Source organism: Schistocerca piceifrons, chromosome 8 (assembly GCF_021461385.2).
Source record: "Schistocerca piceifrons isolate TAMUIC-IGC-003096 chromosome 8, iqSchPice1.1, whole genome shotgun sequence".
In the NCBI taxonomy this organism is placed as follows: Eukaryota; Metazoa; Arthropoda; class Insecta; order Orthoptera; family Acrididae; genus Schistocerca; species Schistocerca piceifrons.
Window position 1 is genome coordinate 207,537,845 of NC_060145.1, and position 13,467 is coordinate 207,551,311.

General features: G+C 43.4%; 1 protein-coding gene across 1 annotated transcript in view; it reads left to right on the plus strand.

The window, feature by feature from the left end:
* Nucleotides 1–893: 893 nt before the first annotated feature.
* Nucleotides 894–13,467, plus strand: part of LOC124712212 (farnesol dehydrogenase-like) — an 88,163-nt gene continuing 75,589 nt past the window's right edge. Inside the window, exons 1-2 of the mRNA XM_047242507.1 lie at nucleotides 894–898; nucleotides 986–1,151. Coding sequence (XP_047098463.1) covers nucleotides 894–898; nucleotides 986–1,151 — 171 coding nt within the window. The remainder of the gene's footprint in view (nucleotides 899–985; nucleotides 1,152–13,467) is intronic.

Here is a 13,467-nt window from a genome sequence, read left to right on the forward strand (position 1 = left end):
CATTGTCAGTGTCTGAACAGAAATTTTCGTTTTGATCTGTTAGGTAGTCTGAAATCTGCCTTCTATTACTCTTGCTAAACAGATAAACCTTCCTCCCTTTTTTTATATTCCTATTAACTTCCATATTCAGGGATGCTGCAACGGCCTTATGATCACTGATTCCCTGTTCTGTACATACAGAGTCGAAAAGTTCGGGTCTGTTTGTTATCAGTAGGTCCAATATGTTATCTCCACGAGTCGGTTCTCTGTTTAATTGCTCGAGGTAATTTTCGGATAGTGCACTCAGTATAATGTCACTCGATGCATGCGCCAACATCACGTGTGTTCACAGAATTTGTCGCTATGGTTATATTTATAAACACTACGTTAAACGGCAAACAGTTGGAGCGATGCTAACGCTACAAACGGTTACATTTCTCCATTCAGTTAACAGAAGACGAACGCTTTCCTTCATCAAATCGAAGGCGAGACGCTAGATTTCATCAAAGAAAATTTGACGATAGGCTAACTTCGATAAAGTTGCTTATTACACTACCAAATTTTATTTGACAAAGGAACTTTTTCAAAGAAAGCTTGACAGTATAATCTCGGCCTAGAAACCAGCTGAAAATGAAGTGTGTACAGAGATCAAAACCCTTAAGCACCATTGGTATACTTTGTTGCCTATCAAAAAGGTTTGTACAACTTTTTACGACACAAGTAAGCCGATGGTATGTCACATAAATCAGTTATTAGGTCCTGATTGAAGCTGTTGCGGAACGTCATAGAAAAAGAACTTCGTTTGACATGGTAGTAATTTCAGCGCAAAATCTATTTGAGCTTTTACCCAGTGCAAGGTCATTCTGCCGGCTACACAGATTTCCAGAGATAAAACGGATGAGTGACTTTGACGCATGACGTAATACGCTTATCGTTACGTGCTTAGATCGCCGGGACCGGCACGAATGTTCGCAGTCTCCGCAGACCCGTGTAGCTAGTTGCACAGCAGCGCCAGTAAGTCAGTCCACATAGCAATGGGCATCGAGAAATACAAGGGACGCGTAGCCCTGGTTACTGGCGCCAGCGCAGGCATCGGTGCTGCCATAGTTCAGGCGCTGCTGAAGCATGGACTCACCGTCGTGGGAATGGCCAGGAGGGTCGAAAAAGTTAAGGTAAGGGCTCTCCGGCACTGTCAAATATTCGAGTTAACACTGATGTTATCAGGAAAGCGATTAGATCGCAATGTAGCTCAAGGCGCCATGCTGAGGTCACCGCTAATTCATAACATGTAACGGGCATTCGGGAAGAGAGGACGAATCTGAATTTTGCGTCATTTGGTCGTATGACGGTTAGTAACCGTGGTTTTTTTACGTTTTTGTTATCTGTGATCCTACCCATTAGTATCCTGATAGCTTTTGCGTTATGAGCATTGTTGTTAGATGTTTATTTTCATCATGGAGCAAGTGACAACTGAGCAAAGCATCCAAATGATAAAAGGTTGTTTCACAAAACAATGAAAGTCCCACAGCAAACGTTCGCGAATTGCTTGTGACACTCGGATGTAAGGCTGATCCAACCGTATCATCAGTTCTGAAATTGAACAAGAAGTTTGAGACCACGGGTTCTGTTTCAAATGTTGAGAAAAGAAGACGATCGCGTTCTCTTCGAAAACAAGAAAATATTGATGTCGTGCCTGAAAATGTGACCGTAAGCCCCAGAAAATCGGTTCGCCGACGAGCTCAACAATTGGATTTATCACCAAGTTCACTGCCTGACATCTTTTCAGAAAATCTTAAAATGCTTGCGTACAAGATTCAACTTACACAAGAGTTGAAGCCTACAGATCATGGAAAGAGACATCGATTTGCTCAATGGTTCTTGGCTCGACAAACGGAGAACGAGAAAGTCACAAAAGGAATAATTTTTTCAGATGAAGCGCGCTTCCACCTCAGTGGATACGTTAATAAGCGGAACTGCAGAATTTGGGTTAACGAAAATCGGCGAGTGACTTTGGGAGATGAGACGCATCCACAACGCACGAATGTGTGGTGTGGATTCTGGGTAGGAAAAGTGATCGGCCCATAGTTTTTTTGAAAATGAGGGAGCTGCTGTCGCTGTGAACGGTGATCGTTAACGAAACATGTTTTCTTATTGATGAAAATTACGAGTTTTGGTTTCAACAAGATGGTGCGACGTGTCATACATCCCGTGAAACGATTGCTCTGCTGAATGAAAAGTTTCCTCAAAAAATTATCTGTATGTGTGGCAACCAGGAATGGCCTGCCAGATCACGCTATCTTACAACTTGTGACTTTTGTGGGGATTTGTGAAATCAAAAGTGTATGTGAACAAACCACAAAAAATACACCAATTGATGGATGAAATTAAAAGGGCTGTTAAAGGCACCCCACCAGATATCTGTGAGAGCATCATCGAGAACTTCAATGAATGTACTGCTCGTTTCCGCGCGGCCTTGGATTATCATATGGAGGTAATAATTTTTCATACTTAAATCGGAGAAGGTACTTAATGTGTTTGTAAAGATACATTACAGTTTCCATAAATTTTGTATGTTGTATAACACTTTAATATCCGTCCCTACTTCCCGGACACCCTCTAGTAACACAATACTTTGCTTCTTTAGTAGCAAAAAATAGCTGCAAGAACTAGTAATTTCAGAACAGAAATGAGACAAACGGCGCTATGATTGTAGGCTGAAGTGTAATAAAAGCACATAGCGAGTATGTGAAGTGCAAGCGTCTGGTCAGTAAGGGTGCTAACTACCTTTCATAATATTTGGTACAGAGTACAACTATCGATATTTTAAGCTCGGCATACTTTGCACGCGCCAGTTGGCGACGATCGGACCTGACAGAATCGAAGTTCGCGCGCACCCTGTAATCTTTGCCAAACGATTTTACATAAACTATTCAGCAATAATGTTTGATTTTTGCCTTGCTTGTAGCGTTAAATGTCAGCTTCGTAGCGAAGTGCCCATCGCCTTGCTAATGCTCATACTTTTTGTGATATACACATTTTAGTAAAACACTATGCAAAATTCGAAAAGTTTGCCGTGAAAAATAGGTGTCGCTATAATTTTTTGTTTGGTGCGTATTACACCATACGTTGCTGCGTATGACATGGAAGGAGGTCTCTATCTGTCTCCGATCTCCAGAAACGAATCCTATGTAGCACCTTCACTCCCGATCTCATGCCCGCGGGAAGGAAATATTCACAGCATCCCTCATAACTCCTAGATATCGTAACGAGATTTTGGCGAATGGTAGCACACAAGGAGAAGAATATTTTGGCAATTCGCAAACACACGGAACATTCTTATCAGTGGCGATGTACCAGAAGCTACACCTCCTATTTGATTTTTTGCACTCCAATGACTATAATTTTTTAAGAGTTATCGTCAGTTGGCGAAACAAAGAGTTTCCTAGTATGAAAATAAACATGAAATTTCTTCCCTTATGTCGCCGCAAACCGACACACTGAGGTTTCTCGTGCTCTCTGGACGTCCGTTACTTGTTTAATGTGACACACTCAGAATACTGTTGCAATGGCTGCTGCAAAAATGAATTTGTGCAAATTATACTGTGTTTTGGCAAAGGAAGTACAATTAAACTTGTCAACAAGAGAAATGTGGCCGTTACTCATAAATGGTGATGCTGCTTCGAATGACAAAAGGTTAACAATTCACACAAGATAAACCGTCAGTTCTGTTCGAATTTTGGTTGAAACCCGTAACCCATCGTATTTTTAACACTGAGCGACTATAATGCAAACTTACGAAAGGATTTTATTCCTCTTCTGCATCTGAGTAGAGCCCTCATTTGAGTAGAGCCATCATTTTAATACTACTCAGATGCAGAAGAGGAATAAAATCATTTCGTAAGTTTCTATTAGAGTAGCTCAGCGTTAAAAATACGATGGGTTATGGGTTTCAACCAAAATTCGAACAGAACTGACGGTTTATCTTTGTATGAATTGTTAACCTTTTGTCATTCGAAGCAGCGTCACCATTTATGAGTAACGGCCACATTTATCTAGTTGACAGGTTTAATTGTACTTCCTTTGCAAAACACAGTATAATTTGCACAAATTCATTTTTGCAGCAGCTGTTGCAACAGTATTCTGAAAGAGTGTGTCACATTAAACAAGTAACTGACGGCCAGAGAGCTTAATAGCTTACGAAAAACCTCAGTGTGTCGATTTGCGGTGACATAAAAGAATAAATTTCATGCTTACGGTCATAGTACGGAACTCTTATTTCACTAGCTGTCGATAACTCTTATAAAACTACAGTCATTGGAATGAAAAAAAAAAATAGAAAGTACAACTTCTCATGTCACGTCATAGATAAGGTAGTTCAGTGTGTTTATCAACTGGAAAATACTTCCCTCCTTGTGTGCCATCATTCGCCAAAATCTCGCTTCCATATCTCGAGCAGCTTAGGAGATATGAGGGATGCGAATATTTCATTTTCGCGGGCGTGAGGTCGGGAATGAATGCGCTACAAAGGATCGATTTTATCGAGATTGGAGACAGAGACCTCCTTCCAAGTCTAAGCAAAAATTCAACATTTTAGCTAAATTTCATACGCAGCAACATATGGTGTAATACGCACCAAAAGCAAATTCATAGCGACACCTATTTTTTATTGCAAACTTTTCGAATTTTGCGTGGTATCTTACCGAAATGTGTGTATCACAATAAGTATGAGCGTAGCGAGAGGATGGGCACTTCGCCACGAAGCTGACATATAACGCTACAAGTAAGGCAAAAATCAAATATTTTCACCGAATGGTTGTTGTAAAATCGTTTGAGAAAGCTTGCAGCGTGCGCGCGCTGCGGTTCTGTCAGGGCAGAGCGTCGCCAATCGGCGCGTGGGAAGTGGAAATAAAATTTAAATGTCGTGTGACTAGGGCCTCCCGTCAGGTAGACAGTTCGCCGGGTGCAAGCCTTCCGATTCGACGCCACTTCGGTGACTTGCGCGTCGATGGGGATGAAATGATGATGATTAGGACAACACAACACCCAGTCCCTGAGCGGAGAAAACATCTGACGCAGCCGGGAATAGAACCCGGGCCCTCGTTTTTTTTAATCTCATTTTGTTCGTTTCAGTTCGTTGCAACTGCTCGGGGCGGACGTCGCAAGACGCAGCTAACCCTCTGACCGAACACGCTGAGCTACCGTGCCGGCTGGCCCTCAGAACTGACATTGTGTCGCGCTGACCACTCAGCTACCGAGGACGGACGGAAGTGGAAATGAGGGTACAGCAATGTTGGCGGGAGGCCCCATCCCGGGAAGTTCGGCCGCCCAAGTTCAAGTCTTATTTCAGTCGACGCCACATTGGGCGACTTGCGTGCCGGTGATATGAATGACATGATGATGAGGACAATACAACACCCAGTCCACAAGCAGAGAAAATCTCCAACCTAGCCGGGGATAGAACTCGGGCCTGCTGCATGGGAAACAAGCACGTTAACAACAAGCACGTTAACACCCAGCTAAGCATGCGGACGCGTGCGAAGTGTGTGTATGCGTCGCAATATCTGCAGGACCAGCGCGACTTATGCGGAACGTGCGCGTCGCTCTGTGTCATGCGTCTCAATTGGCGCTTAGCCTTAGAGAGAGTTTTGGGAACAGCAACGTCGATTTTATGTCTTCAGGCATTGTCGTGTGTCGGGAATGTGGAGTGGGAATACCTATGTTGCGAGATTAGTGTAGTGCGCATGTTGCCAACATCAAACTGGGATTGCTATGTGAGCTTTGTATATAACGCTGTTTGTTCAAATTTTGCACTAAGGCGGATACTTTGATATTACATGCATTTGCTCGTCTTTTACAGACTTATTTACTGGTAACAGAAAAGGTAATTTTTGGTGCTACTGGTGCAAATCGAAAGTTGCTTTTAATAGATAAGTACCACAAAGGTCAAATCACGGTTATCTCACTCGTAAGACGAGCTACTTCAATCAATGTTCATCTATAGATAAACTTTATTTATAACAGTCTGAGTCATTTCCCTTGGATTACGCACATCTCGAAGCCATTATACGTTTTTACAACAGTTACAACGTGAAACCGTACAGTTTGACGGAGAGAGTGGTGATGTAAGATTAATATTTATGACTCGATAAGGACGCCAAAGGTTATAAAAATTATACAGGAAATTAAAACTGGTAGATTTTCGTCCTTAAGCGTATAAGATTCATATATTGCTAATTTCGCGGATGTCGTAACTCCAAATCGAAGTTTTTTTGGACACTTCCACTTTGTAGTTTTAGAAAGCTATTTCAAAACGGCCGCTGCAGCATTATTTGTGGAAGAAGAGATTAAGAAAAAAGGTAAAGTGCAGTACAAAGTCTAAAAAGTAGTGGTATCCATCCCTTACTTTCTAAAACAAGTAACTAATTAACTGTTCTCTAGACTCATGGAATGAAGGCTTTCACGGCAGGTGTTGTCATCACTTAACACTTCCGGGCTGAGATGCCGTGGTCCATTCATAAGTTCCCGGCGGGGTCAGGGATTTACTCTGCCTCGTGATGACTGGGTGTTGTGTGATGTCCTTAGGTTAGTTAGGTTTAAGTAGTTCTAAGTTCTAGGGGACTGATGACCATAGATGTTAAGTCCCATAGTGCTCAGAGCTATTTGAACCATTCCATTCATAAGACTCTACCCTGACGTTTCACCTTCCGCAGTCGAAGGCGAAACGTCAGTGGAGAGTCTTATGTATGGACCAAAAAATGGTTCAAATGGCTCTGAGCACTATGGGACTTAACAGCTGTGGTCAGCAGTCCCCTAGAACTTAGAACTACTTAAACCTAACTAACCTAAGGACATCACACACATCCATGCCCGAGGCAGGATTCGAACCTGCGACCGTTGCACACGGCATCTCAACCCGGAGGTGTTAAGTGATGTTCTCTAAATTTTTTTATGTTATTTCGGGTATTTCGAAAACATTCATTCGATGTCACACGGTTTTAGGTAGAGATGATATGAAATGCAGATTGGTAATAGCAAGTGGATAAATTTTCTGTTAAATACAAATATAAGGAGCAATGAAAAAGTTTCCGTTCGAAGGACGTACACTCCAGAACTGGTATGCTAACCAGGGAAAATAGCCGTGAGCATTGAGGCAATAATCTCACCGACGCACCAGGTTGCAGATACCCGCTCCTCCAACAAGAATCGTCGAACCTTCAAGGCCATTTTTAAGGGACCAAAGGCGTCCTAATCGCATGAGGTGATATCAAGACTACAGGGCCTGTGCTGGAGTGTCTCCCACTTGAGTTAGCATAACATAAGATATGGGTATGGGTACGTGCATTATTACGAACCAGAACCACTTTTTGTCCCGCACAATTCCAGAACGGTGTTTTTCGAGAGACTTGCTGCCCCATACACATCCTTCATTCTCCAATGGATGTCTACCAGTGTTGCTCTTCGGCAGTCAAGAAAAGAATAACAGCACTTTGGTCTTGTTTGGATGCATTTGGTAATAACGTCGTCATAGTTCACGTTTCTGCATTTACCTCACGAACATCAGAAAAGCATGAATGCCACACTAGTCCCTTGCCTACATATAGGTGCTTATATACCCGCATCGGACTCGCCCTACCATAAGCACAGGCTGCTGCAACGCGCTCAAACGAAACTTTTCTATCGTCCCTCGTACGATGATCAGCCAAAACAGTGACCACTTTCCACTGCGATGTTCGATACAGCCTAGTGGCGTTGCGGGCACGCGACGTGTAACAAAAGTATGTAAGCGGAGCAGACACGGACGGGGGATCACTCTGGAGAAGATGTGGGCTTCAAATGGGAAAATCCTTTGAGATAAGGGACTATGACAAAGGACAGATTATTATTACGCACAAGTTGTGAACGAGTGTCTTGTAAACGGCGAAGGTGGTCTAGTGTGCTACTGTCGTGACAACTACGGAAAGAGGTAGAATCACAGTGAAACTACCAATAGACGCTAAATGGTTGGACTTCCACGACTCTTCACAGAACGTGGTGTCCAGACGCTTGTCTACCCTGTGAAGTAGGATAGACGATCTGTAGCTTCTCTGCTTGTGCACGCACAAGTGTTTCGGAGCGCTCCATTCATCGTACCTAGATCATGGAGCTCCGCAGCTGACCACCCGTGGTTACACATGATGGCTCAATGACTTCCGTCAGTTACGATTTCAGTGGGCACGGGACCACCGCGATTCGGCCGTCGATCAATGGAAACGTGTCTGCTCTTCGGGTTATAAGCTCCCGTCTCCTTGGAGATTATATGGGTTAATTAATGATTGCTATGTTACAATCCTCATGTTGTAGTTGACAATGTATATCGATACTTCGTTCATTGTTAAATGCAATGGTGTGGTACTAACTGATGGAGACGCATTAAGAATTGGTAAAATTTAATTTATTTCCTTTATCACACTGCACAAACATAAACACACTACTATTCCAACTGTGTGCCACTACTATTAAACTTAGAGATAAATCCTTCGCTACGCAACCGCCTTTGGCTCACGCAGCCTACACCTTCCACAGCCTCTCAACAACTGCCTCTGCTTGCGACTCTCTGCGCCACTGGGAATTGTCGCCCTCCAAAGAACAACCACTTACAGATGCTACACACCAGTACCCTCACAGGGTGAATCAGAATTTTGCTACACTAGGTCGATGGTCGCCTCAAAAAATGGCTCTGAGCACTATGGGACTTAACTTCTAAGGTCATCAGTCCCCTAGAACTTAGACCTACTTAAACCTACCTAACCTAAGGACATCACACACATCCATGCCCGAGGCAGGATTCGAACCTGCGACCGTAGCGGTCGCGCGGTTCCAGACTGTAGCGCCTAGAACCGCTCGGCCACTCCGGCCGGCGATGGTCGCCTCCACAAACGCCGTCACCGAGGTGAACCCCGGCTCGAAAGACGCAGCGCGCCACGGGCGCACGCTGGTAGGAGCAGTATTATGCCGTGGGAGACATTCTCCTGCACTTGCATTGGACCGGTGGTAGTAATCTAATACACGCTGACAGCTGCGAACCACCTACATCCCTTCAGAGCACTATGGGACTTAACATCTGGGGTCATCAGTCTCCTAGACCTCAGAACTACTTAAACCTAACTAACCTAAGGACATCACACACATCCATGCCCGAGGCAGTATTCGAACCTGCGACAGTAGCGGTTGCGCGGTTCCAGACTGAAGCGCCTAGAACCGCTCGCCCACACGGGTCGGCTTCCCCGATGTCGATGTCATCTTTCAGCAGTATAATGGTCCGCGTCTCGGAACCAGAACCGTGCTATAATTTTTTGAGGAGCGCTATAGGGAACTCACGTTGATGTCTCGGCGACCAAATTCGCCTGATGTAAATCCTATGGAAACCATCTGGGTTGCTATCGGGCGCCATAACAGTGCACGCAAATCAATGGCCCGTTTTTTACGCGGATTACTGTTACATACCTCCACAAACCTACCAACAAACTGTCCGATCCTTGATACGCAGAGTGTGGTATTTTGTGATTCTTGAGTTTCTTCCGGCGTATTTGATAATCAAAATATCCACGGGTGTACTGCCGGTCTACAGTGTCCAACGGGCACAATATTTCGGCGATCATACATGTCGCTATCATCAGGTGAACTGACGGACTGAGCTCCTGTGAACGTGCCGGCACGGAGATCCGTACGCTATGGCTGCTCAGAGGGAACTGGGTTCGGTCGCGGCGGCGGCCGATTTAAATACCCTCCGCCCGCGGAGCGCTCACTCCGCTGTCCGCGCCCCGCGCCACGGTCGCGCGGTGGAACAGATTGCGACGGTGTCTGAGACGACGTCGGTGTGATGGCTCTGTCCACCGTGGTCGTCACAACTATACGTTTGCTCGATTTACTCTTGATTAACCCAATCGCTGGTTCCCAAGCCTTGCTAAGATTATAGCCACAGTCACGGTTTATGAGGTCGTCATTGGTGCGAATTTCGATGGCCTCTCTAACAACGCTGTCCCAGTATCTCGACGTCTGTACCAGAATCCTCGTGCGTTCATACTCCATAGCTATGGAGTACGAACGCATAGCTAGATGCGTGATAGATGAGAGCGGTCATAGTTACACTATTGAGGAATGTTTAGTGACAAGCGAGGGCGAGCACGAACGACAGCACACAGGGTTGACAATAAGACAGATTATGGGGCATTCCAGGAAAGGTTTAATATGGCTGCACCACGAAAGCCAACATTTTTGGATCGGGAAAGACGTGCTATTGCTGTTTTCAGTGTTAAAGACAGGCCGCGGAGTCTGCACTAAACCGAACAATCTCCTAAGAAGTGGACACACAAAGGTGCTTCAGAGTATACCGAGGACAACGATGCGAGATCACGTGAATAAAGACGTAAAGGTCAGACCCTTTCGACCGACGTTCGTGAACGTGTTATCGGATACAGATCGAAATAAGAGAGTTTTAGCATGCTGTGCGTTTTTAACTCAATTTACAAATTCATTGAACCGTGCCAATGCCATGTTTTCAGATGAATGTGCCACTTATCGCAGCTCAGCACCAGAAATATCGTCATTTGGGCCAAAGAGAATCCTCATTACACAGTCGAGTAAGAAGGGAAACAGCCTCACATAATGGTATTGGCAGCGATGACATCAAAACATCTGCTTGTACCGTATTATTTTGAATTATAGTTCCCGATATCGTACTCTGAGATTTTAAACAGATGTCGTATGGCAGGTTGATTGTATAGTAGCAAGACAGAGATTTCGGAACCAGATTTTCAAAATGTGAGACATTTCCAGAGGAAGACGCGGACTCAGATCATAATTTTCATGTTGTAAATGTAAATGTCGTGTGACTAGGGCCTTCCGTCGGGTATACCGTTCGCCGGGTGCAAGTCTTTCGATTTGACGCAACTTCGCGACTTGCGCGTTGATGGGGATGAAATGATAATGATTAGGACAACACAACACCCACTCCTTTTGCGGAGAAAAATCTCCGACCCAGCCGGGAATCGAACCCGGGCCCTGAGGATTGACATTCAGTCACACTGACCACTCAGCTACCGGGGGCGTGTAGATTAAAACTGAAGAATCCGAAGAAAAAGTTAGTAAAGTAAGGAGATGAGACCTACATAAGTTGAAAGAAACAGAACTAGGCGTTGTTGAGAGTTTCAAAGATAGTATTAAAAACTATTTCCTGAAACAGGAGAGAGAAATACAGTGGAAGACGAATGGGAGCTTTTACAGATGAAACAGTGGAAGTGGCAGCGGTTCGAATAGGTAAAACGACATCGAGTAGTAGAAAAAACCAGATATCACAGAAGATATTGAATTTAATTTGTTAAAGGAGAAGTATACAAAAATGCAACAAATGCAACAAATGAAACAGGTAAAAGAGAACACAAACCTCTAAAAGATGAGATTGACAGAAAGTGCAAAATGGCTAAACAGGAATGGCTAAGGATAAATGTGAGAGTATAGAAGCATGTATGACGAAGGGAAAGATAGATACCACCTATAGGAAAACTAAATAGCCCTTAGATTACAGGGAAGAAGCTGTATGAAAACCAAGAGCTCAGTACTAAGAAAAGAAAGGAAAAGCGAAAGACGGAAGGAACATGTAGAGGGGCTGTAGAAGGGAAATGAACTTGGAGGCAATATTATAGGAAGCGAAGAGAAAACAAATGAAGACGAGAAGGAACATTTGATACTGCGGGAAGAATTTGACAGAGCTCTGTAAGACCTAAGTCGAAACAAAGCCCCGGAAGTAGACGACATTCCATCAGAACTACTAATAGCCTTGGAGAGCCAGTCGTCGTAGAACTATTACACCTGACGTCCAAGATATGTGAGACACAGCAAGTACTCCAAGACTTGAAGAAGGACGTAGTAATTCCAATTTCAAAGAAAGAAGGTGTTGACACGTGTGAAAAATTACCGAACTATTAGTTTAATAAGCGATGGTTGCAAAATATTGACACGAATTATTTACAGAAGAATGGTAAAACTGGTAGAAGCTCAGCTTGGGGAAGATGAGTTTGGATTCTGGAGAAATATTGGAACACACGAAGCAATACCGACCGTACGACATTGTTTACAAGATAGGTTAAAGAAAACCAACCTACGTTTATAGGTTTTGTAGACTTAAGAGAAACCTTTCGACAATGTTGACTGGAATACACTCTTTGAAATTGTGAAGGTATCAAGGGCAAAATATAGTAATTTGGTAATTGTGCATAGGAAAATGGAGCGGGCTGCAAATAATGGTGTAGGCAGTGAAACAATTAGTGAATAGGGAAGCATTATCGATCGATCGGTCGGCAACAGCTCGTCTCAGGAATCCGAAATGACAGGACACAATCTTGCCAATACTGTAGATTCGGGTTTTGGGTCCTCACCGTTTTCTCAAATAAGTCAAGACACATTTTCTGCTTGTCAAAATATGAATGTTGCCGGTGCAAATTCACTACCGAAAAGCACTGAGGAACATGTTTCAGACACCAGTGCATTGTTATTACAATTAATACAACAAATGGGACAAACACAGCAAAAGCTCCAAAAGTTAGACATAATGGAACAAAATCTTCAAAAGTTAGACACAATGGAACAACACCAGAGACAAATACAGCAACAGTTAGACGCAATGGAACAAAATCTTCACACCACGCTTGAACAAACACGTGAAGATTTAACTACTGAGTTACATAAAATAGAATCGAAATGTCAAAAAGTCTGTAATGACGTAAAAACACAAATTTGTGAGCATTTCCAACCTATTTTTTCGCGGCATGAAAATGCATTACAGAATCACGAAGCAGCCATAAAAGAACTGCAAACTATTGTTCATGAAAATCATGAGACCTTGCAAGCTAAAATTGACTCAGTTGCATCTACCGATTCGGTTATGCAACTTGCAAAGACTCAGGAAAACTTAAAGGACACAGTAGATACTCTGAAAATTGGTTCAGAAAGACATATGGAGGAAATTAGTTCATTATCAAAGAAAGTAGTTGAACTTTCGTATCAGCTAAATAATTTATCTAAGAAGGTAGATGATAATCTGAATGACACGAAATCGGTAGTCTTTAATGACACAGAAGAGTGCGAACAAATTAGGAGATTCAAACAAAATCAGAATCAAATTAATACGCAACACCAAAGAGAAATCCGGAAAGTACAAGATCAGCTGACACAGGTAATACAAGAATTACGTATTTCAGAGGACACTCGCGCTCCAATACGGGAAGAGGGACATAGAAATACGGAGCAGCCACAAAATAATAACACAGCGCATTTCGGAAATTATGAAAGAAATTGGCAAGGTGCAACGAATTTTGAAATGGAACCGCCGAAACGACGTAACAATGACCGATATGCGACTCGCCGACATGATGATTTTGACTATAAGCTGTTCATTACTACACGTAAATTTAAAACATTTAAGAATTCTGGCAACGACATTCATCCTCAAGC